Source organism: Denticeps clupeoides, chromosome 10 (genome assembly GCF_900700375.1).
Source record: "Denticeps clupeoides chromosome 10, fDenClu1.1, whole genome shotgun sequence".
Taxonomy (NCBI): Eukaryota; Metazoa; Chordata; class Actinopteri; order Clupeiformes; family Denticipitidae; genus Denticeps; species Denticeps clupeoides.
In genome coordinates this window covers 3,955,974-3,978,902 of record NC_041716.1, presented here as the reverse complement: position 1 = coordinate 3,978,902, position 22,929 = coordinate 3,955,974, and the positions used below count along the sequence as shown (strand labels likewise).

At 45.9% G+C, this 22,929-nt stretch overlaps 2 protein-coding genes across 4 annotated transcripts in view; both read right to left on the bottom strand.

The window, feature by feature from the left end:
• Positions 1-83: 83 nt before the first annotated feature.
• On the bottom strand, positions 84-12,378 carry srpk3 (SRSF protein kinase 3). Its single transcript, XM_028993365.1, has 17 exons — positions 12,371-12,378; positions 9,115-9,233; positions 8,418-8,526; positions 7,017-7,405; positions 6,807-6,915; positions 6,633-6,720; positions 6,457-6,544; positions 6,222-6,328; positions 5,871-6,036; positions 5,412-5,437; positions 3,429-3,612; positions 2,772-3,002; positions 2,551-2,648; positions 2,185-2,292; positions 2,029-2,098; positions 1,831-1,923; positions 84-1,237 (listed from the first exon to the last, which is right to left on the bottom strand). The coding sequence occupies exons 1-17, from the start codon at positions 12,376-12,378 to the stop codon at positions 1,053-1,055; spliced, it is 2,178 nt and encodes a 725-aa protein (XP_028849198.1). The 3' UTR covers positions 84-1,052.
• Positions 10,279-22,929, bottom strand: part of plxnb3 (plexin B3) — a 44,253-nt gene continuing 31,602 nt past the window's right edge. For all 3 annotated transcript variants that reach the window (XM_028993765.1, XM_028993767.1, XM_028993766.1), the window contains exons 17-36: positions 22,711-22,887; positions 22,451-22,610; positions 21,549-21,785; positions 20,490-20,648; positions 20,177-20,325; positions 19,658-19,758; positions 19,266-19,483; positions 17,920-18,098; positions 17,022-17,088; positions 16,783-16,929; positions 16,304-16,463; positions 16,115-16,218; positions 15,852-15,939; positions 15,250-15,416; positions 14,740-14,900; positions 14,341-14,488; positions 14,178-14,242; positions 13,949-14,024; positions 13,028-13,102; positions 10,279-12,775 (exon numbers count right to left, since the gene is read on the bottom strand). In XM_028993765.1, coding sequence (XP_028849598.1) covers positions 12,671-12,775; positions 13,028-13,102; positions 13,949-14,024; positions 14,178-14,242; positions 14,341-14,488; positions 14,740-14,900; positions 15,250-15,416; positions 15,852-15,939; positions 16,115-16,218; positions 16,304-16,463; positions 16,783-16,929; positions 17,022-17,088; positions 17,920-18,098; positions 19,266-19,483; positions 19,658-19,758; positions 20,177-20,325; positions 20,490-20,648; positions 21,549-21,785; positions 22,451-22,610; positions 22,711-22,887 — 2,743 coding nt within the window. In that variant the 3' untranslated portion in view covers positions 10,279-12,670. The remainder of the gene's footprint in view (positions 12,776-13,027; positions 13,103-13,948; positions 14,025-14,177; positions 14,243-14,340; positions 14,489-14,739; positions 14,901-15,249; positions 15,417-15,851; positions 15,940-16,114; positions 16,219-16,303; positions 16,464-16,782; positions 16,930-17,021; positions 17,089-17,919; positions 18,099-19,265; positions 19,484-19,657; positions 19,759-20,176; positions 20,326-20,489; positions 20,649-21,548; positions 21,786-22,450; positions 22,611-22,710; positions 22,888-22,929) is intronic.

The following is a 22,929-nucleotide window of genomic DNA, read 5'->3' as shown; positions in this document are numbered from 1 at the left end:
ACTCAGGGTGATGGTTAAAAGCAGAGGACACATTTTGTCGCATCACCGTGTGCTGTGCTGCAGTGTTTCACAATTACAATCACTTCACTTTAAATGTTTATTCTCTGTTCTTCAGTCATTTTTCATACATAATCATTTATGTTCACAAAACAAGCATTCTACACACAGTTGGGGAACAGATTTTTTTTTTTTTTTAAATATGGCAATTCAAGGCACTATTTCAACATATAAATTTGACCAGCAGACATACAGTATTCAGACAAACAGACTAGACACATTTTATTCCAAACATTTACAGAAACCAAAGCTCCATAACATTAACAATAATACTTTAAAAAGGGGACTGAGGTCTTAGCCGTGGCTAACAATGTGCTCAGGAAAAGAGGCTACAGTCCTCACAGCAACAGATGTTCTGACAGATGTTCACCCGCAAGCATAAAAGCCAGAGGATCAATTGCAACAAACGTCCAGAGCTGATGCACGTCAGCTAAAGATGAAGGCCTCCACCTCCAGCACCCCCTTGTGACAGTTGTTGACCAGGTCACAGGAGAGGTCAACGTTAGGTTAATGCTTGTTACTAGCTGATCCTTGCCATGCACTGAATGGTAACAGTAAACTATGCCACAAAGTTGGAAATCCACTGCGGTCGGCATGGTACGGTTATTGTGGTCTAATGGTCCGTACCTTAAAGAGTATTTTATCAAACAATACTAGAAAAATGTATTCCAAATGACTTCATTAGTCAGCAAACGGTCACTAATGTAATCTGTCAGTAATAATCAGAAGAAACGTGTTCACAGATCATCTCTGATCGTATTTAAATCCCAGTAATACTTGGCAGAAATTTAAATGTCAACCTCTAGGTGGCAGTATCTGCTTCTTTTTCTCTGATTGTTGGTTATATTGCTTTCGCACAGAACGTTCCTGCTCTTTGTTGCAATTGACCCTGACTGGCCAGTCAGTGATCCGGTGACCGGGCGTACGCCAGGGAGGCGGTGTGATTAAGGGTCAGTGCGGTGAAGGCGGGGTGCCTCCCGAGGGTGCATGTCGCTTTACGAGTTCAGCCAGGGGTGCTGAAGACACTGGGCGGCCGTGGCCCTCTTCTCCGGCACGAGCTCCAGCATGGTGATGAGGAAGTCACTGAACTGGGCCGCCTGCTCCAGGGGCCACTCGTACTTCTCCAGCAAGACCTCGAACAGGCCCCAGGGCTTCAGGCTGCCGATGTGCCGTAGCTCCCCTGCAGAACAGCAGCCACAGCCAGGTAATTATGACCCGTACCTGAAGTAGACATCCACACACGGCTCCCGCTGGCGGCTCCTTACAGAAAGATAGCTGGGGAGGAAACCAGCCCCCTCAAAACTACTAAATATTCGATACGTTTTAGCTGAAAACAAACTCTGGACAATATGAGCGACTTTCCCCATGAACTGCGCAGTGTCTGGTGTTTAAAAGAGAACGTTTTATTTCCTCTCCTTCCGGTGACTGTGAGGTTCAACTGATTAAAATGATGGGACTAGCCCAGGACTGCCCAGGGCTTTGCCAGGCATCATTCGATACAGAAGCAGGTGACCCGGGCCAGACCGGACTTGCTCTCAGCAGCTTTTGAAACCGGAGATCGCGCGTCTCGCAGCTCTGGACGGTTTGGTAACGTTGTGGATTCAGGCTCTCAGAAGAAACCGAATAATGCCTTCTGAAGCTATTTTTGTCCCATCTTGTAAGGTCTTATTGGGACAACAAGCAGGGTCTGACTGACAGGAGATTAGATTTATGCGCCACACTATGTAAACAGGCTCAATTTCATTAGGCTTCAAAGTTCATTTTGTGTCTTACCTCTGCGATTGAAATATTCACGCGAGTATCTCCCAGAAAGGGCAAAATGTGGTGGAATGGGTCCCAGCAGTTCAATTATGTGAGCTATATGATCTGCCAGAAGAAAGATGGAGGCAATATTCAGACAAAGACAAAATAAAAACCCTAAATACCCAGAATTTTTCTGGCCCTGAGGCAACAAACAGAGACGGATCCCACCTTCATCTCGACTGTAGTCCTCTCCCGAATGCGGCTCGAACAGGTAGTCCCCGGTGGCCAACTCGAACGCCTGTCGAGAAACCGGCAGGGCCGCACGGCACACGTCAACAACAAGCGCGTGGTGCACTGTGGGGCGTGAAGCGTTAATGTCCTCACCATGCACGCCGTGCTCCAGATGTCAGCGGGGGGCCCGTACCCGGCCCCTATCAGGACCTCCAGGGACCGGTACTGACGCGTCTGAATGTCCTCGGTGAAGTGCTTGTGCTGAAAGATGAATGAAGAGGAGGGGCTCCTTTCTTAACAAGGCATCCACAAGGAGTTCATTAAAGTTATTATTTTTTTATGCTGGCAATAAACACACTAATATGGTCTGTCTGATTGTACAGTTCACCCATTTATTCATTAATGACACTTTACCAGCACAAACAGGTACAATATTTTTCTTACACTTATATTGGGGGAAGTTATGCATTTCTCAGGTGACTGTGAAGTACATTGATTATTTCATATACAGACACTCACCACCCAGCATGCATTTCCCAAGTCTGCGATCTTGATGCGGATTTTATCTGCATTCTGTGGTTCTAGAGGGTTCACCAGGAAGTCTACGGCACCGTACACTGATAAACAAAAAATATACAGTATTTTACAGAAGTAAAAAAAAAAACTAATAACCTATTTGGAGCTTCTGCAGAATGTGTTTTATATTGTACAATAAAAAAAGAAAGGTCAACGATACTAACCGCTACCGGGGGAGAAGAGAGAGCGCTGGCTGTCTCTGCCAGTGGAGCATCCGGACAGGGTGGAGAGCGCCGATTCGGAGGTAGCCGACAAGACGGAGCCGGACAGGCCCGACAGGCCGGATCCAGGGCTGGAGAAGCGCACGGGGCCTTGGCCATTACTGCCCTCCTCCGTCCACAGGGGACCCATCTCTGGGATGTCCTTAAAGGGGTGGCAGTTTCCGTCCCCATTTACTAAAAAAAAAAAAACACGATGGTCTAGAAGAAATAAAAACTGCACATACAAACATACAACTTCACATACAAACTTGTCACAAAGTGTAACTTTCAGAATGATGCCCAATTACCCGTCCATTGGTCCTGGATCAGCAGACACGATAACGGACAGTCACAGACACTGACTGGGGTCACCGTTACAAAATTGACATGGATGAGCTGTACACTAAAATATTAAATTATTGTGGAGACTTAAATGGTGTACAGAGATGATGCAAAGGCCAAAAGCATCCGTGCAACACGCGTACCGGAGCAAACAATTAAAGAAGAAGAGTCACAGAGCACAAGCGCATCCCATAATCGCTGTCAAACTGCACCAGGTTCCCGCTGCAGGCGACGCTCGTGACAGACAGCTAATAAGCGGCGGCCTAATTACGTTCTCACCGTGTGGGAGCTTCTCCCCTCCGTCGTCCCCCTGCAGCCTCCAGAGGGCCCTGGGGTCCTGAGGGGAGAGGCCGTCCAGCTCCTCCATGTGCTGGAGGTCCTGCAGCCGCTCCTCCAGCAGCCGCTGCTGCCGCTTGGCTTTCCTCTTCAGCTTCTTCCTCTTGTTTTTGGAGACCTTTCCTGCCTGAAGCAGCAAAAAAAAAAAATTAAATAAAAAAATATTCATTCACTCTGGTAACCAACCATAACCATTACTGACGGGTTAATGTGGGTTACCTTAGAAAAGCAAGCCTAAAACTGTTAATATGTTTTCATATGATTAATCAATAATAATTACACGAATGATACAGAGAGAAATAATGTCTCACTGGTATAAATCATAATGCAGTCTGATGTCGCAAAAAGCGATAAACACAGAGCTAAAATGTCATAAAAGAGTAGACTCAGCGTTAAGCGACGCCCCCAGGAGCTCAGCACGTTGACCTTCAGAAGGACAACGCTGACTAACGGAGTACGTCGGAAAAGCGCAGCTTTGCTAATAAAGGTCGGCGCACGAGACCGGTACGCGGAGCAAAGTATGAAGAAGGTTGCATGGTGACGAGCGGACACGACGTGGTCACTGGCATGCTGACGCGGCCGACATGTAACACCGGCTCTCCATTCAATTCGGCGTGGCTATTTCTGGAGAGGTGGGGGCGCGGCTGGGGCTCTGCCGGCTGACCTCGTACGAAGGAGTCGGCCTGATGGCGCTGGCCCCCTGAACTCACGTGGGGGAGTGAAAACGTGCATACGCCGGCCCGGCAGCAGGGTAATGGGCGTGGCAGGTTCATGTTTCCAGATGAGCCCGTGAACACTGCTGGTATCTGAATGCTCTGTGGTGCCTGTCTAACAGCAGAGAGGAATTCTGGGCGGAAACACCCCAGAAAGGAGAATTCAGTTTCCTGTTCGGGGATTAAGCATCGTTTTAGATGTTCACTGAACATCATTAATTAACTCAATATGACAGGAATTATTAAATCTGGAAATAAAAACATTATTAATTAAATAAATGTGTTTATTTGGTCATATTTGGCGCATCGTAAATAACTTATATACCGGTCAGTCTGATCAATCAAAGTAAGTATTAGCCTATGTGGCCCACGAAAAACCTCCAACTTCACCACATATACATTCTATATTGAGAGAGCGAAGGACAACCTTCCAGGAAGCCCATACCCAGCAGAACAGAGATCTCAGTAGATAACCGCTCCTGTTTGGGACAGTAAAAGGAAACACGGACTGGGCTGAGCAGGTATGGGTGAGGTCGTAGTTGGTTGTGCTCCAGAATCAGAACATGCGATGAAAAAAAGACTGCGACGCAAGCATGATGTGCAAAAAACACAAGCTGCATGCACCAACCACCCCACCGCAGCAAATGCTGCAGCTACAAGTGCCGTGAATATATCACCGCCTCCACCGATTCAGGAAAACGACGCCAAAGTGGCTTCATATCTTCACACAAGACTTCCTTTGGGCTCTGGATTTCACTGAAGAGCAAGTTAATCTGTAAACCGGCGTTACTCACATTGGATCATCAACTCTGATCCAATCGCCGGATGATTAACCAGGCGAATAGGGAAAATGCACACACACACACACACACACACACACACACACACACACACACACACACACACACACACACACACACACACACACACACACACACACACAGAGAAATAGAAAAGAAAAGAAAACCACAGTGACAGAATTTAAAGTTGAATAACCCTGCAATCGCTCCTCTGGAGAACACGACAGGAATTGTGACAAAAGCACCAGTAAGAGAGAGACAGAGTGCGATGCCGATCTATACAATAACAGTGCTTGTGGTGCATGTAGCCAAATGTACTTCATGCGTCATGCAGACTATTACGGGACGGGGGGGGGGGGCGGGCAGCTTCACCCTTGACCCCACCGGTCTCCACAGCACAGCTCTCAACGTACCTGTTTCTCCTGTGGGGCGGTGCTTACTGCCATCAGAACAGAAGGGAAAGAGACGGAGGGAGGGGGAGGAGGCGACGGAAAACCACAAATGGTCACAAAAAAGAAACAAGAAAACAAGAGAACAGGACAAAAGTTAGGGACGGAGAGAATGAGGATGGCAAGAAATTACATCAGAGAGACAGGCACAGAGCATGCAGATCAATCTCCGGGCACGACGGGCAGAGCAGTGCCGCTCCCTCGGTGATGGGACCAGACAGCTTGAGCCAAAAAGAAAAGCATTTCACTGATCAGAGCAGAACGAGAACTAGCCGCCCAGCTCTTTTGTCTTTGGCACATTATGAAATAGAAGACAAAAAAAAAAGAAGTGCTGTATGTGCAACCCTGGCATCTTATAGGTCAAGATATGAATTGGAAGAGATGCTGCTTCTCTACGTGCGGCGCAACTGCAGCGAGACTTGCCAGAGGAGCCGGAGGGGGGCGGAGCCCCTGCCTGCTGCCACAGAGTGGCCTCTGCCGCCAGGCGCCGTACGTACAGCTCGTCCACGTCCAGCAGGATGTTCTCCGGTTTTATGTCCGTGTGGATGACCTTGCACTTTGCGTGCAGGTAATCCAGGCCCTGGAGAACCTGGCAGAACGATGAGAGAAGGTGGAGTTAGGGAGCTAGAGACCACGTACAGATTTAAAACATTCGCCACGTGGCATTCTGCTGTTAACAGGCTCTCTCACTTTATAAACCACACAGAGGGGTCATCTATATTATATAATACATGGCTGACTAGGTGATGATCTGGCACGGACTGGCGTACGGACCTGTCGCAAAATGCTCTTTACGCAGACTAGAGGCAGGCCCATGTAGTTGGATTTAATAATCCACTTCAGTAGCTGATGGCCAAGGACCTCCAGCACCATGCAAACATCTGATGTGCAGCAGTCAAGGAAAGAACTCCAAAAAAATAAAAATAAAAAAATAAATAATTGGAGCATATAAATGAAGTGTAAATAATAGGATCACAATACAATGTTCTCTCATTAAGGACAAGGATACGAACTCCATTGACACCAGAGATCTTGAAGTCGTCGATGAGCTGTACTACTCTCTGCCTCTTTGGGTCTGTTGGGTCACTGTCTCGCACCTAGGGTAAATGGACCTTTCATATATACATATATACATATATTCATATATACATAAGTTATATCGTAAACCATAATTGCTGTACTGACGCATTTTAGTAGTTTTATCTCATCTAGGGCTGTCTCTGTGTAGTGCTGGGCGCTCTTCACCACCTTTAGAGCAACAAAGCGCTTCCTCCTGAATGAACAACAGGAGAAATTCAGGCCGGCGGTCCTGACTGAGAGCCGGAAGGAAGCTTTTCACAAAATTAGAAAAGAACCCACTGAAGGTCCCAGCAGAGCCACACTGTGGAGAAGTGACCCCATCCGAGCTTCCTCACAACATGGTATCGACCATTGAACAAGTCTCCGATTTTCACCGGGTAGTATCCGCCTAAGACACGAAAAAAACACTTTTATAGCCAAAGACTCAGCATGCTTCAATCCAACAATCTAACCGTCCATTAGCAGATCGCTCGCGACGATTCAGATCACCTCGACAGTAGTCAGATGGGTTCTCCTGCTCTTCATCATCAGACCCCAGCAGTTCAGCGGGTGGGGGGGTGAAGTCCGGAGGCGGAGGGCTGAGAGCCTGTGGTGGGGATGTCTGGGCAGGCAGGGCCGGTGGAGTGTGGGGCGTGGCAGAGAAAACCGATGGTAAACCCACAGAGGGGGCTATGGGGGTGGAGGGTGTTGGCGGGGACGAGGCAGGGTCCGTTACGGGGACGGGGATGGCCGTGGAGTGGGGGAGTGGGCCCGGGCGCTGGAGATCCGGTGGGCTCTGGGACAGGGTGAGCGGTGGAGATGGGGACGTCCTTGGGGGGGTGACAGGTCTCTGAATCGTCAGGATGTGACACACCTCATCTGATTTGGCAATCTGAGGCCTAAAAACAATTGCAATGTTTGAGAAATTGAGTCAAGTGGAAAAAAGGCATAATAACAGCAATATGAAAGTGAAAGCGATTGTCATTGTGAATCACGGCACATGGTGACACAACAAAACGTGTCCTCTGCATTTAACCATCACCTTGGTGAGCAGTGTGTGGGGTACTCAGTTGCACTGGATTTGAACTCAAAACCCCTTGATTATCTTCCTTACCTGTTAGGCCACCACTGCCCCCCTTTTTTATAGAGATGATTTTAACAGTCCTAGTGAACCAAATGAGTGATTTCAATGATTGAATTGATACTTTAAAGCACTTATGTAAGTCGCTCTGGATAAGAGCGTCTGCCGAATGCTGCAAATGAAAAAAATCTGCAGAATACTGACAAATACACAAACCTAGACTTACTTGAATAAAGCCTGGCATGGACTGTTTTCTGCACTATGGATAACATTGCACCGCTCCTTTACAACCTAACTTTATTGTAAATGCCAAACATTGGATCCTTTTGTGTGTGTGTGTGTGTGTGTGTGGATGCCTAACGGACAAATAAATATCCCTCGGGATAATAATCTATCTACCTATACTTCACACTGGTTAATGACCGGTTCCGTCGAGCCTCGAACAAGTGACACAGAGTTTGGTGTGACGATCGATGATCGGGGGCCACCAGCAAGATTCGTGAGCGCAGGAATCATTTTACACAATTGGATCAATTCAGCCCATGAATCGTGATTGCATGGACCGTGCAAGATCAAGGTTCACATCGTGCCCGGGTCAAGCATCTACAGGGATTTTAGGGCACCATGTGCATTGTTAGGCGTGTGCCGGGGTTATATTAAAATAGGCACAGAGGGGGTGGGGGGGTGGCAGGGCCATGAGTCAATGTGCTTATCCGGAGAAGTGAGTCCCCTCGGCCACCCCGAGTATTTTTAGCACCGAATCACAGACAGCAAGCGGGCAACAAAATGTGGACCGGGCTCTGGCCGCGGGGAAACGGGGAACAACTCACCCAATGTCCAGGCTGGGGACGTCCTCGCCGGAGCCCTTGCGGTTTTTCTTGTTCTTCCTCTTGTGCTTCTTGCCCGGCGTGCTGTGCGGATTTCTGTCACCGCTTGAGACTGTCATGGTTCCAACGACAAGTGACAAAACGTTAGCGATGCTAGCGGAAGGCAACGCACGTAACTGTCCGTAGCTTTTCGTCCTCGTCAGTGATTCGGCTCTTTCGGCTCGGTTCACGAGAAAAGATCGGTATTCCTATCCAAACCATCCAAGCTAGTCTTGTTGCAACTCACGTTGTATTCCAATCAGCTTGCCACGTCGGGCCGCAGCAGCAACACGCAATTCAAAAACGACAAAATCACGCAAGCGACACGTCGGCCGAAAAGAATCGGTTCCGATCCGTTCGTTCGTGATATAAACTACAACACACGAGCGAGCGCAGCCGCCGAAAACAGCCGCGTCCGAAATACGTCGGAACCAACGACGGAAAAAAAACCCAACCTTTCACGTTAAAGCAAAGATGGAAAGTGTCCAGCTGCCCTGACCAAAGTGCCTAGCGAACAAGCAGTTCTGTTCATATACAAACACGCACGCACACAGCTATATATACAAAAACAGAACGTAACACGTTCCCGCCAGACCGGACGTTCGCGTCGCAACCACGTTTAAAAAAAACAAAACAAAAGTGCGCGTTTAAAAACTCTCACCGTTCGTCGATATCATCGGTGCAGCTGTCACCGCGCACGGCGCTGCGCTACTGGCCGCGCATGCGCGCTGAGGACGTGCCCGTCCGGCCGCGGCCGGCCGGTTTTCACTCCGGTCCGCGCTTCGAATGCGTCGTAGCGTCCGGGCGACGTGTTATGACATGCTGGGGTCATCATGGCGCTCTGAACCCATAAAACTCTAATTTGCCATTGGGTGGGTGGTAGTAGCCTAGTGGGTAACACAGTCGCCTATGAACCAGAAGACCCAGGTTCAAACCCCACTTACTACCATTGTGTCCCTGAGCAAGACACCTAACCCTGAGTGTCTCCAGGGGGGGACTGTCCCTGTAACTACTGATTGTAAGTCGCTCTGGATAAGGGCGTCTGGCAAATGTAAATGACATTAAAGTCTTTTTTTTGTTTGGAAAATTCAAACAGTTTTTAATTAACATGCCTGATATGCGTGTGAAGGTTAGTAACCCAAAGCAAAGTGTGGCACCTATTGCACATTCCTTGTATTCAGTACTCATAATGATTGTGATTTTGGGCTAAATAAGAAATTAATGTTGGTGAACAGCTAGGTCGCAGGTTCTTTCTTATCATGGATTTTTTTGCCAGTATAGAAATTGTGACTGGTGTGACTGGTAATTAAGCCAGTTACATGGTTTCCCTGTCTTTTTTTTCCCAAGCACATTCCACACAAGTAATCTCTGAAGGGCAGCATGGCCATTAGCGACGTGGCCTCACAGCTCCCCAGGGTTGTGAATTTGAATCCAGGCTTGGATCTTATGTGTGTGAAGTTTGCCTGCTCTCCCCATGGGGTGGTAGTGGCCTAGTGGGTAACACACTTGCCGATGAACCAGAAGACCTGGGTTCAAATCCCACTTAGTACCATTGTGTCCCTGCGCAAGACAGTAGTTACAGGGGACTGTCCCCTGTAACTACTGATTGTAAGTTGCTCTGGATAAGGGCGTCTGATAAATGCTGTAAATGTAAATGGAGCGGGTTTCATCTCTCCATCCAAAATCATGTACACCAGGTGGATTGGTGACTCTGAATTGATCGTAGGTGTGTGGGCTGGCACCCCAACCCTATGTGACTCCCCACCCTGGGACCCTGAGTAGGATTGTCTCCACGTAGCGACACAAGGGATTAAACAAGGCAGAACACAGTTAAAATTATAACTTTATTCCCCCCCATACAAATTTTCCATTTCATTAAATTGCAACATTATGGCTCCCATGATCTCTTCTATGGAGAAAGTAGTTCTAGCAGTTTTGGAAAAGAAAAAAAAAATCAACATTCTCTCTTGACAATATTTACAGGCACATATACACACTTGTTAGCAAACTATACACAATGCAAATACAAAAGATTAAACCATGAAAATGGTCTAGACCTGCCCATGTTACACTCTATAAAAACCACCACATATTTCACTCATCTCCATTGTAAACAAATTTGTGTAAAATTAGGGAAACTGTTGCCTTATTTCCCCTTTTGACACAGTGATTCTTAACTTTCCTGTGGTTGACTCTCCCATTGCAAAGTTACAAGCCTGGTGACCCGCCGCGTCAAGAGCACAGTCGGCTGATGCCGAACACACGGACCCCTGCGGAAACCATATTCTCTCCATGCATGACGCCCCCCTGCACACATCCATAACAGAAGCAGTGTATGACAGCGTAGCGTATCATGCACCCAGTCGCTGAAGCTTAACAAAGAAGCATGCATTGTCTAGACTACGCTCAAAATTTAACACTGAATACAAAATCAAAACAAAAAAAAAAAAATTATATTATATATATATATATATATATAAACCTGTCAAAGCAATGTAAGCACATACGAGCAGTTCATGTATGTGCTGCAGCTTGTATTGTTCATGGGCACAGATATAGAGCAACTGTGCGAAAACACGCAGAAGAGACCACATACACGTTAGACAGAAGTTAACATTACAACCCCCCCCCCAAAAAAAAGGCAGTATTAAATGTGCCGCCTGTAGACTTTGTGTTAAAATGAAGTCAACAACATGTCAACAACATGTTATACGTTTCCATTGGCTTACAGCTTTACACGCATGGGCCAGTCACCTGCCGGATCACTCAAGCCAGTATTTCAACAAGTATATTTTACGCACATACACACACACACACACACACACACACATATATATATATATATTTATTATATATATAAATGATGGGATTGCCAAAATGTAAACACAAAGTGCTACAGATCTTTACAAAAGAAAAGTAATGGAATCAACAAAACTACACTTTTTACAATCAGGTTATAAGTACTAGACCACCCTAAAGCACTAGTAGCATCTTCTTCTAGAACGCCTAGAGCTCTGTTCTGAGGCAAGTGCCTGTATGACCGCTGAAGAAGCTGATGAGCATCAGCGCTCATCAGGCCTCCTCTTCAAACCCCACCCCTCCCCTCTATTTGGCAAATGTCAAGTCTGAATATTAATTTTTTCGAATCGGTAGCTGTTTAAAAAGGTTATTAAAAGGCACGTTGTGGTTACGTATAAATAGGATCTATTTACAGTAAATACGTTCACATCAATTCAGTGTCTGTCCACCTTGCTGGGCCCCTGACCACCCCTGACCCTCAGTCTGAACTTCCTATGCTGTGACATGTATTGCTTGGCATTTGTGCTTCGCCGTTCTACAAGAGAAACTGATGTCCTGATTGAAATTTACACTGCGATTCATCTTAATGTCAATGATTGTAAAAAGGCTCAGAAAGAGCAAGTATCTTCCTTCGGTTACGCTCTTCAGCAAAGCAAAAACATTGTGCTTTTCAGTAATGAAATGAGACATCTACACATTCATACACACTTTCACGGCGTGTGGTCTACACACAACACTAGCATTTTGGCACTTATGCTCAATAGCCATAAATGGTTGATTTAGAGACAGATTTCATATAACAGATTGAAAAATGATTATCTCCAAGGTGGAAGACCATTTTTTTTGTTAAACCCATTCAAAAGCTAAACTTCCAGTAGTAGGTAATTACCATAAAAATGCAAATGTGATCTCTGCTCTAAATGTAAAAAAATCCAAATACTTTATGGTGTGTAAATTTAAGTACTTTTGTAATAATTTGAAATGAGTCTGGCACAATGGTATTACACAATCTGGAGAAAAAAAAATCTTCCAGCATTTAATTACAAATAAATATCCTCATACCACTGCTACCGATTTAGCAAATATCTTACTTAACTCACGATAGCAAAAACACTGACCCAAGCATGCCTAAACACACACACACACACACACACACACACACACACACCACCACAAGTATTTATACTTTTTTTTCTACACCAAATTCCCTTGCCATGTTGTGAATGTTTCCCCGGAATATGTCCCGTTCCCTTTTTCCTTGGGTCTCCAGTTTGCTGCGTCTGGGCAGGCAGTGACTACTATCCGGGGTTTGGTTTGACTGCCAGTTTGCACCTGTTGATTGAAGTTTGCAGGTTGGAGCAGTTCATAGGTCAGATCCCGTTGAGGATCTGACAGTTCTGTGAAACCAGTGACTGGGGTCACAGATCGGTGACCTTGTTCTCCACCAGGGCGGCGACCTGCTGGAGGCGATAAGCTAGCTGCATCTTCTGGCCCGTGGGGTCTTCTTCCAATGACATGATGACCTGGGTAAAATGATCAATAATTCATAAAATCACATCCCCTCTATAAAGACAATTTAGGACAAGAAAGAGAACAAAACAAATGAGATACTTCAATTGTAAAGTCCTAAACTGGCGCTGTGTAAACAAGGTTGTCCATCCCTGGTGTCATGTATGACTGGCTGTGTGTCCTACAGACACGCTTTTTTTTTGACACGCTCTATTTATGAGGACATCACATGGGAGCTGAGCATGCGAGCAAAGTGGTTCACTGACCTGGTCGTAGTACTTGTTTATGTATTTATACAGTTCATGCAGGGCCACCAGGCTGTTCATCTCTGAAGCAAAACTCTGAAAGCAGGCAACAAGAAGGCAACAGCTCAGAACAGTTCCCACAGCCCCATACACTCTTGACAATACTGTACAACAGCACTAAAAAAAAATCCCCAAAAAAAAAAAAAACCTCAGGAACAGGAATACGGTCATCTGTGGTTATATTTTTCAAATAGCTACACATGAAATACATTGCAACACTTGTAAAGCAAATTGTGTCAATTTTGCAATAATTTAGAGTTACACTATATTTTAAAAGGTCTCTGTTACAATGTATGAACACTGTGCAACACATCGTGCCCAAAATGCCTACCTTGTGTATTAAAAGTTAGGGTTATTAGGGCTGTTAATTCATTCTTAAGGGTCCCCTATTAAGAAGCCACTGAGCGAAGTACCGTCCCTACACACTGCTCCCTGGACGCCTGTCATGGCTGCCCGCTGCTCACCAAGGGTGATGGTTAAATACAGAGGACACATTTTGTTGTGTCACCGTGTGCTGTGCTGCAGTGTTTCACTTTCACTCCTATAATTAACCTCTTCTCCATCTTAATTTGAGCGCCTTTCTCTCGCCTTGTTTCTATTACATTACAGTATTGGTTGCGTGTTGATGCGTAACAATGTAGAGAGGTCAAAGTTCAACCTTTCAAACAGAGTCTGCAGAGGCTGGCCAGATCTGCTGGGGGCTGTGCAAGACACTCTTCAGACACACATCCCATAGAAAACAATGCTCGGTCTGTGAAGGTCTTAAGTGCATTCAGTTGACAGAAATCCATTGTAGCAATGGAAAGCTTTAATCAGTGCGGACCTTCTATGAACTATTCATCATCAGGAATTGTAAAAATTGCTTGATCTTTTGACACTTACTCCTGAGAGCTCAGTGAGAGTAGAGTTCATCTCCTGGTAGCAGCCGGACACGGCATTGTGAATGTCACTGTAATACCTGCAGGGACACACCAATTCTAGCATGCATCATTTATGGTCCAAACACATCAAATGCAATGCAATTTGATTAAGTACTCAATATGACAATGGAGAAACTAAACGAAAACTCCCGCTTGTAAAAAAGCAACTCAAGGGAGTTCTCTCCACTCACCGTTCCACCAGCTCCTTGTAGCGAGGAATTTCCCTGGCATAAAGCAGCTTATTCACAGGCGAGTCCTTCGGAAAAAGGGGATGCAAACACTCTCTTCACTTTACGTTTTCCCTTTGGATGTAGGGCATCAGCAAAAACAGAGAAGGTCCGCCGGACTGCCTACCCGTCCCACTTTGTGCTCGGAGGTGGTGCAGGAGTCTATGAAGGTCTGAGCGATGACTGAGAGGACGGCGTCCACGCTGTCGGTCACCTGTATGTCGAACACAAACTGTGGGTTCTTCAGGATGTTCACCCAGAACCTCAGCGGGAGACTGTGGAGGAGGACAAAGTAGCATAATTACAGCTTTAAATAAAACCAGAGCAATTATTCAGGCCCACAACCTGCTACTTAGCACTGAAACCTGCCTGACTTTTTACAGCCCGAATCAACTCAAAAACAACCAAACTGAGCCTAATCACAAGAATGGACCAACTCTGAATTTGTATTTGTTAATAAAAAAATATTCATACATTCTAATATCATCATTACCGGTGTTGTAATTACAGGGCAATCACCACCAACCTGTTCGTCTTCCAGATATGTACAGTCTCTGGGTCGTCGATGCCATGTTTCTCTGCCATGTCATCCAGGAAGTCAAAGAAGAACCTGACAGCGATGGGTGGAGGGCGCTTAGTGCTCAGGATGGCCACAAACACGTCGTCCACAAATTTTTGCAGGGTGCCCTGTGGGAAGACTTTGGTTCAGCTGACTGACTGGGTCCAGTTTGATATCAATCATTTGACATTACAGTGATTACATTGTTTAAATAATGCAAATATTATATTGCGAATCATTGGTAGGATTAAAACCCCATTTTTTAATGCTTGTCTTGTTTAAAGCGATAATTTTAAACAACATTGTTAAGCAGATTTTTATTTGAACTTTTATTTTAATGGAGGTCGTAGTGAACTCGACGATGAACCTGTGGGGTTTCCTAAAAACAGCATTGTAATGGTTGTTATATACATAATGGTTGTAATATATATAAATTGATCATTCACGTAACGAGAAAGTATTTATAGGGTCTCATGCCTTCATGGAGAGCAGACGGGTTAGGTAGATCTCAGGGATGGCCTTGGCCCTCTCCCGTTCCCTCATGCTGCTCTTCCTGTGTTTGGGGATCTCCGGATCCTCGCTGGACTTCACCAGGTGCCAAAGCCGCAGGCCTTCCTCCTCCTCAACTTCCAACATGGGCGTCTCTACACAACAGACACAAAAAGAGTCGAATCGGCAGTCCTGGAACCTTTTGCATGTAACAATCCTACGAACACACAAGAACTGCAAGAGCATCGAAATTACCTTCCCTTATCCCAAGGTGCATCATACTAGAAGTGCCAAGACCTCCCAAAAAAATGCATTAACAAGTTCTAAGTGCTACTTTTTAGCATGTCTACATTCTCAGTGATTACTGCTGAAAAGCATCATAGCTTCATTAACATAAAGCTGACTGGACTTCAACTCTGTTTTGCACTGCGGTTGACCATTCAGAGAAAAAATAAACGACTCTCGGCCATTTTTTTTTTTATGCTCTCGCGGCTTTTGAGGAGAATGTAAGATAAGCAGCTGCAGCGCGTCTTTGTTGAAATTTAAGCTCCTGTCATATTTATTATTATTCCATAGAAGCGACAGCTTACTTTCTCCAGTCTGGAAGACCTGATTAACCCCACTGACAACAGACCCCTGACAGCGAGGGATAAGTGCCACCGTGGCTCCGTCTGGAACCTGCAGATGAAGGAAGGAGAAAACACTTTTTCCACTCAAAGTTTTGGTTGGTACCAAAGTACGAAAAGCCTCTATAATTAGATTACAAACCCACAAATCACCACAAGAGTTTATGCAAATGAGTTCAGGATTTCAGGAAAACGTTCTCGAGTCATTAGTCCCTACTGTGGGCTACCTTATAGTGCTGCAAAGTGTTGATCTTCTTCCAGCGGCCCTGAACAACGGCTGTGACGTCATCGTCAGACAGGGTCAGGTGACCGGCTTGGCCTGATCTCCATTCTGTGAAATGATGAAGCATTACCCAGTTCATTATGCCACAATTTCACGTTTAGTGATGGATATTCCTGCGGGCGCCGAGCAGTACCCAGGTCCAGTGAGTTCGCCGAGGGTCTCTGAGAGAATGGGGCTCCTTTGTAGATCTGGTCCAGGATCTTGTCCTTGACCTGGGTGATGGTGTCAGTGTCCAGGACCTTCACCGGGAAGGGCTGCACCTCCACGCCGCTCTTCACCAGCACGTTCAGCGTCTGATGGCAGACAAAGGGAATTATTTCACCGATCCTGAGAGCTGATACATGAAATGCCACCACTGTTTTCTTGCTGGATTAAATGTACGTGACTGGTGGAGTTATTTCTGTGCTTAAGAGCCCCTGTGGCTTATCGCTTCTTTCTCCACACATACGTTAATTAAAAATTCATATCTTAGAGCAAGTTTTGTAGCGAGGCAGGATTTAACCTCTCCTACAGCAAAAACACTATTCAATGACTTTCCTTCCCTCCCTTGTTGCAGAAATCCAATGACATTTAAGTATGTGAGCGTGGAAAGCGGAGGGCATGCGCCTGCACCATGGAGCAGTAGTCGATGTCCTCCCTCAGCAGGTGGCTGTCATTCAACGTGCGCTTGGCCTTCCCCGTCACTGCGTCCACCGGCCCCTTGTCCACTTGGTATTTAATGGCCCTGTACAGCATGTAGAGAGGCTCACCTGCCACCTCCTGAACACACAAAGAAACACATTTATCATACTAACCTGTTATTCTTCCATCCCAAATGGCAGTTTCTCGAGGTGCAAAAGTCATACACAGACCTTGAGGAAGGAATAGAGGCAGATGGACATCCAGTTGGTCAGCATCTTCTCCACGACCGTCTCAGTCCTTAATCAAACACAGTGAAAAGAGTCATGCGTTGCAAGAGCACAGTGGTTGGCAAAACTTGGACGTCAAGAGTCTTGAAACTACACATCTAATAGTTAAGTAGCTCAGTGACAAAGTCGGCTTGGTGCAGTGGTAGCCTAGCGGTTAAAGAAGCGTAATCAGAAGGTTGCCGGTTCGAATCCCGGTCTGCCAAGGGTGATGGTTAAATGCAGAGAAGCAATTTCCTTAGAGATTAATAAAGTATATGATAAATAAATAAAATAATAAATGATATGATGATCTTTCTCACGAGAACACATTAGAAGTGCTTAAAAGAAGCGACTGGCTGCTGAATTGTGATATAACACACTGCATTTATCACAGTGGCACAGATTCATCCTTTCCAGCTATTTTTTGTGTGTGGATATAACTGGTGTCCAATCCCTCTTGGATATGTCTTGTTCAAAACTAATCGTTTAAGCCTTTGTGGCTAAATATTGTGTGGCTACAGGCAATAAAATCTACATTTACATTTACAGCATTTACCAGACGCCCTTATCCAGAGCGACTTACAATCAGTAGTTACAGGGACAGTCCCCCCCTGGAGCAACTTAGGGTTAAGTATCTTGCTCAGGGACACAATGGTAGTAAGTGGGATTTGAACCTGAGTCTTCTGGTTCACAGGCGAGTGTGTTACCCACTAGGTTACTACCACCCTACCACCATAGTACTGGACAACATTTGAGGCAATACTGCGATGCTACCAACGTGGAAATGACTGATACTAAATATCCATGATGCATCAATGCACGCTGTACACATTTCTCAAAAACAACATGACACAGGTCTCACCTGCGCAGCATAAGTTTGGGGTTTTTGGCAACGTACTGCTGCACCAGATCCCCCAGCAGGGTCTTCATGACATCTGTGAAGTACTCCAGTTTGTCGTGCAGGGCCATGGTGAGCAGAGATGCCACGTAGCCACGGTCCCGCTGGGAGAAGCTCTGCTGGGCCTCCAGGGTGTGGATGAACTACAGCGGGGAGGAACATGACAGTCATGTGCGTCGCCACGGTAATTACTAAGCTCTGATTTCCCACTGAGCAATCTTAACGGGGTTACAGAAGTGACAAAACGCACACCAACAGAGAGCAAATGAGACAAAGACATGTCCCTATGTGTATTTTGTAGTTCCGACTGCTGGAGCCATGAGGGAAATACAGAGATCAGCCACAACATTATGACCATTGAGAGGTGAAGCAGATAACACTAACACTGCAAATGAAGGCAGCAAATGAACATGTTGTACTTGAAGAATGAGATTTGACAAGGACCAAATTATGATGGCTAGACAGCTGGGTGATGGCGTAGCCAAAACTACTGTTTATTTGGGGTGTTCCAGGTCTGCAGTGGTTAAAAATAAAAAATAAAAACCATTCAATCAGAGACGAGTCGCCATGTAACTTATCCAACACAAGTTCAAATTACTGAAAGGTTTACGCTGGTTCGGACAGAAAGGTGTCACAACACAAGAGTTTAACAAAATTTTCCTATTGGGGTGTGTAGCTGGAGACCATTCAATGATCCGTGTCCAAAATGTCCCTGCAATGAGCATCAGAAGAAGTGGTTTTCATCCATCCAATTTAGAAACCATGGAAACCAGGACATGAACATAAGACCTGCAAGACCACAGGAAGAGCTTGCAACGTTTCCTTTTAGAAATCCCATACTGGTACTCGAACCCTGGTCTCCTTGCTATGAACCAACTAAAAATAAAAAAAAAGAAGAAAAAAAAGCTGTTCCTTAAAAGAAGCAAAACCCCCCCTAGAAGTTTCTGAATAATTTCGGGATAAATATTTAATGGATATAAAATATTTAAGCTGCAGCCTCTCTCTTATTCTGTTTCGTCATCAGCTACGTTCATATGGGTGATGAAATCGAACAGAGTTTTCCTTAATACCACAGACCCCATCCAAACCTTCTGTGCGGCTGCATTGATAATACAGCCAGCATCCGCCTTTGATTTGTATATCTCGCTGTCCTTTCAGACCAGTCCTCGAAAGGAAAATATGTCTTGGCAAGAAACAGGACATATTAAGGCGTGAAGTTCCTCTCAATAATGCAGCTCGGAGAGCTCATTAAGCCGCAGGGTAGCGGCGGGATGGCGCGCACGCAAACCCCCGGTGATTCGCCGGCTCACCCGAATGAGGAACAGGCGGTTATTGAGCAGGTTGTTGAGCTGGCCCAGGCCTTGCACCACCGTCTGTCGCCGTGAATCAGGCAGGTCCAGGTTCTGGCTCAACGGCGCCCCCCTCTGGCCGGGGAAGAAGATTCGCTCTGCGTACGTGCGGTAGTCCAGAAGCGGGATGCCGGGCCCGCCCACGTCACTGCTAAGGTCCATCATCTCAGTCATCAGGTCTGGGGAACAGGGACAAGGAAGATGGAAAAAATTAATTAACCATCATTTGTCTTCATGGTGTCTTCTTGCCAAATTCTGGTCTATTCTAATGAAACTGCTGCAGGAAAAAGAATCCGCCGTTTTGATGGCAAACTTGTCCTTTGTGTCCCATGAGACATCTTTTTTGCCCATACCTGTGAACTCCTTCCTGCACTGATCTCCAACGTTGATCTCCAGGGTCTCCAGCTGGACCAGAACCTTCTTGTAGTCGCGTAGGGCCTGTTTGCTCTTCCTCCTGCAGATGACACACTTCTGATTCGTATGTGCGGTGACAGCAACGATCATTAGGATCATTTCCAGCGTTAGTGTTTTTTCATTACACTTTGCTTCTGTGAGGCGCTGGTTCACTGTTCTATAAAAGCATCAATTTCCATCCCCAAGGTATTTTTGGTTTCATACCTCACCGGAAAGCATTGCTTTAAATGAGATTTAGCATATTAGTATATTAGGTGTGTTAACACCGGATTTCTGCGTAAAAACCTGCCTGTGTCAGCTTGAGTATAAATATAATGGCGCTAATTAAGAAAAAAAAAAATCGAATGAGACTAATGAGACCCAAAGATCTCCGGGCACGCATGTGCATATCAGTGTAATAACAGCTCGTGCCCCAGAGGCCACCAGAAAGCAAATCCTAAAACCCAAACGGCCCTTACCTGTACATGAGGATGATGACCAGCACCACCAGCACCACCACCGCTGCTCCAGCGGCCAGTCCCACCTGAGCGGCCAGCGGCACTGAGGACAGGATGTCGCTGTCATACTGCACTGGGCCAAGGTCAAACTCCAGCTTTCCCATCATCACCTGGCACAATGCAAGAAAAACGCCCCAAAAAAACAGTCACAAATGCCTTCCCTGTGTTTTACGTTTGTTTAATGTTTGCTGGGATGCCATTTCAACTAATTGCTGCTATGTGAGTGCAATACTGAGCATGCGTGGGCAGTACGGGTGGCGGTCGCCGGGCTCACCAGAAGGCTGGGCATCTCCAGCTCGTCCGTACTGAGCGGCTGCTCCTCTGGAGGCTCGCAGTAGAGGTGCGTGCTGTCCAGGGTCTTCACCTCGCACTTTTTATTGCCCAGCCGCGCCACCACTTCCTCTCGGGTCATGGCCAACGTCAGCCCCTTCCCCTTAACACACGATCCAGTCCACCCTCAGTTCATCTTTGCAACGCAGATAGACCTCTAACTGGCCAAACTTGTCCGGTTTGTTTCTTTATATTATTTAATAGATTTTTAACGAACAAAAGCATACATTCACACATAGACAATTATAACTGCAGAACTATATACATACAGCGAGTGATCTGTTCTGCTACCTAAAAAAAAAAAAAAAAAAAAAAGTGGCCTAATGGGCCTCAAATATTCAACCCATTTTCTCCAGAACAATGTAAACCTTTCTACCATCAGATTAACATGTGCTGTAACCTTCTCCATTTTATACGTCTATTACAGTATCGATCCATGTACTTAAAGAGGAGCTCTCCTCCTTCTTTGTAAATGTTTTTTTTTTTTAACCAGCTACCAATAAAATATTCATTAAGTGAAAGTGAAGTGATTGTCATTGTGAAACAATGCAACACAGCACACGGTGACACAATGAAATGTGTCCTCTGCTTTTAGCCATCACCCTTGGTCAGCAGTGGGCAGCCATGACAGGCGCCTGGGGAGCAGCGGGTCGGGACGGTGCTTTGCTCAGTGCCACCTCAGTGGCCCCTTGGCGGACCGGGATTCGAACCAGCAACCTTCTGATTACGGGGCAGCTTCCTTAACTGCTAGGCCACCACTGCCCCATTAGTTAGATACTTATCTTGTTTCAACCATTCCTGATCAATATTTCCAAAAAATATTATCTTATTATCTAATGCAAAAATGTTTTGTAACACATTGTGAACTTCTTCCAAATAATCTTCGACAGCAGGACAATCCCAGAAAAAATATGGTAATGGTTTGCATTTTGGTTTCCACAATTTCTCCAACAAACGGTTGGGCTGTTAATGAAGGTTTTCCAGTCACCGGGTTGTTTCTTACCTCCACAGCGATCACCCCTCCGGGTTTGAAGCGGTATGGCTGGTCCGGAGAGTCACTGTTCAACTTGTACAGCTGGGGGTCCGGGTGGTAGGTGAACGACTTTCCCTTAATGCTCTCAAAGTCTACCCGCACGTTGTCCAGCTCGAACCACACATCTAGGACCTTGGAGTCGGGTGGCACTTGTGGCGTCAGGCAGGTCATCTTATCATATGTGATGTTGGTGCAGAGCTCCTGTCTCTGAAGCCGGGGAAATAAATGTAAAAAGATCTTTTAAAATCAGTTTTTAAGAATAATTTGCCACGTTGACTTAAATTTTAAATGAATGAATTGACACATTTCACATGACCTGCATTAGTAATCAAAAGTATTTTTCCATGTTTTTCAGTTCTTAAATGTTTTAATGTTTAGTGATATGGACCATATCACACCGTTACATTAATCTATGATAAACTGTGATTTTCCAAGACCTGCTGTCTCAATCTAAATACCCTGGGTCTGAGGTAAGTGAAAGTGATTGTTCTTGTCCTCTGAGCAGTGAGCAGCCACAAAAGGCGCCTGGGGAGCAGCGTGTGGGGACGGTACCTCACTCAAGGGGACCTAACTGGCACCGTGGCCATTCAGGATTCAGTTAGGCCACCACTACCCACCGCTGGTTATATTTCTAGGTACCGCTTCCTAACGGAGTGTTTGCACTTCGGGAATCTATTAACACCACTTTAATATAGCGTCGTCTGAGCAAACACATGAAGATGAGGAGTTTAGGTGGGTGTACATAAATCTAGTAATTCAAGTGCAACTGAACACACAAGATCTTGAAGGAGGGCATTTCAGGAAATGTCTGAGTGACCTACTGGTCTATTACACAGGATTACTGAGCGGAATGGCCAAAATCTTCTACACACCTTAGTTACGCTTTGATTGAAGATAACGTGAGGATTTTTGACCAGCTGGTGACGCTTCCGCCTGACAAGGTAGTTGCCCACCGGCTCCACCCACATTGACATCATTGGCCGCTGTACCACGTCTAGATTCTTCCCACTTACAGAGATCGCGCGGCCACCTCTGCAAAGTTGAAAAAATAAAAGTTCTTCTGGGTCTAATTGAACATACATTCAGTGACAGATTAATTGGGGCTTCAACTGGCCACTTCAACAACTCTCACCCATAGAAGCTCTCAGCAGGGGTGGCATCAGTAATGACAGGGTCCTCTAAATAGCGGAAGGCCACGCTACCCACAGTCCTCTCTGCCTTCCCAAACAGCACTTTGACAGTCAGTTCAGCGGTCTGGTTAATTGGACTGGTGCGGCAGACTAGCTGTGTATCGTTCGCTTCATCAACTCTGCAGAGAATCAGAGAAAAGATGATAATGCCGCATTCATGC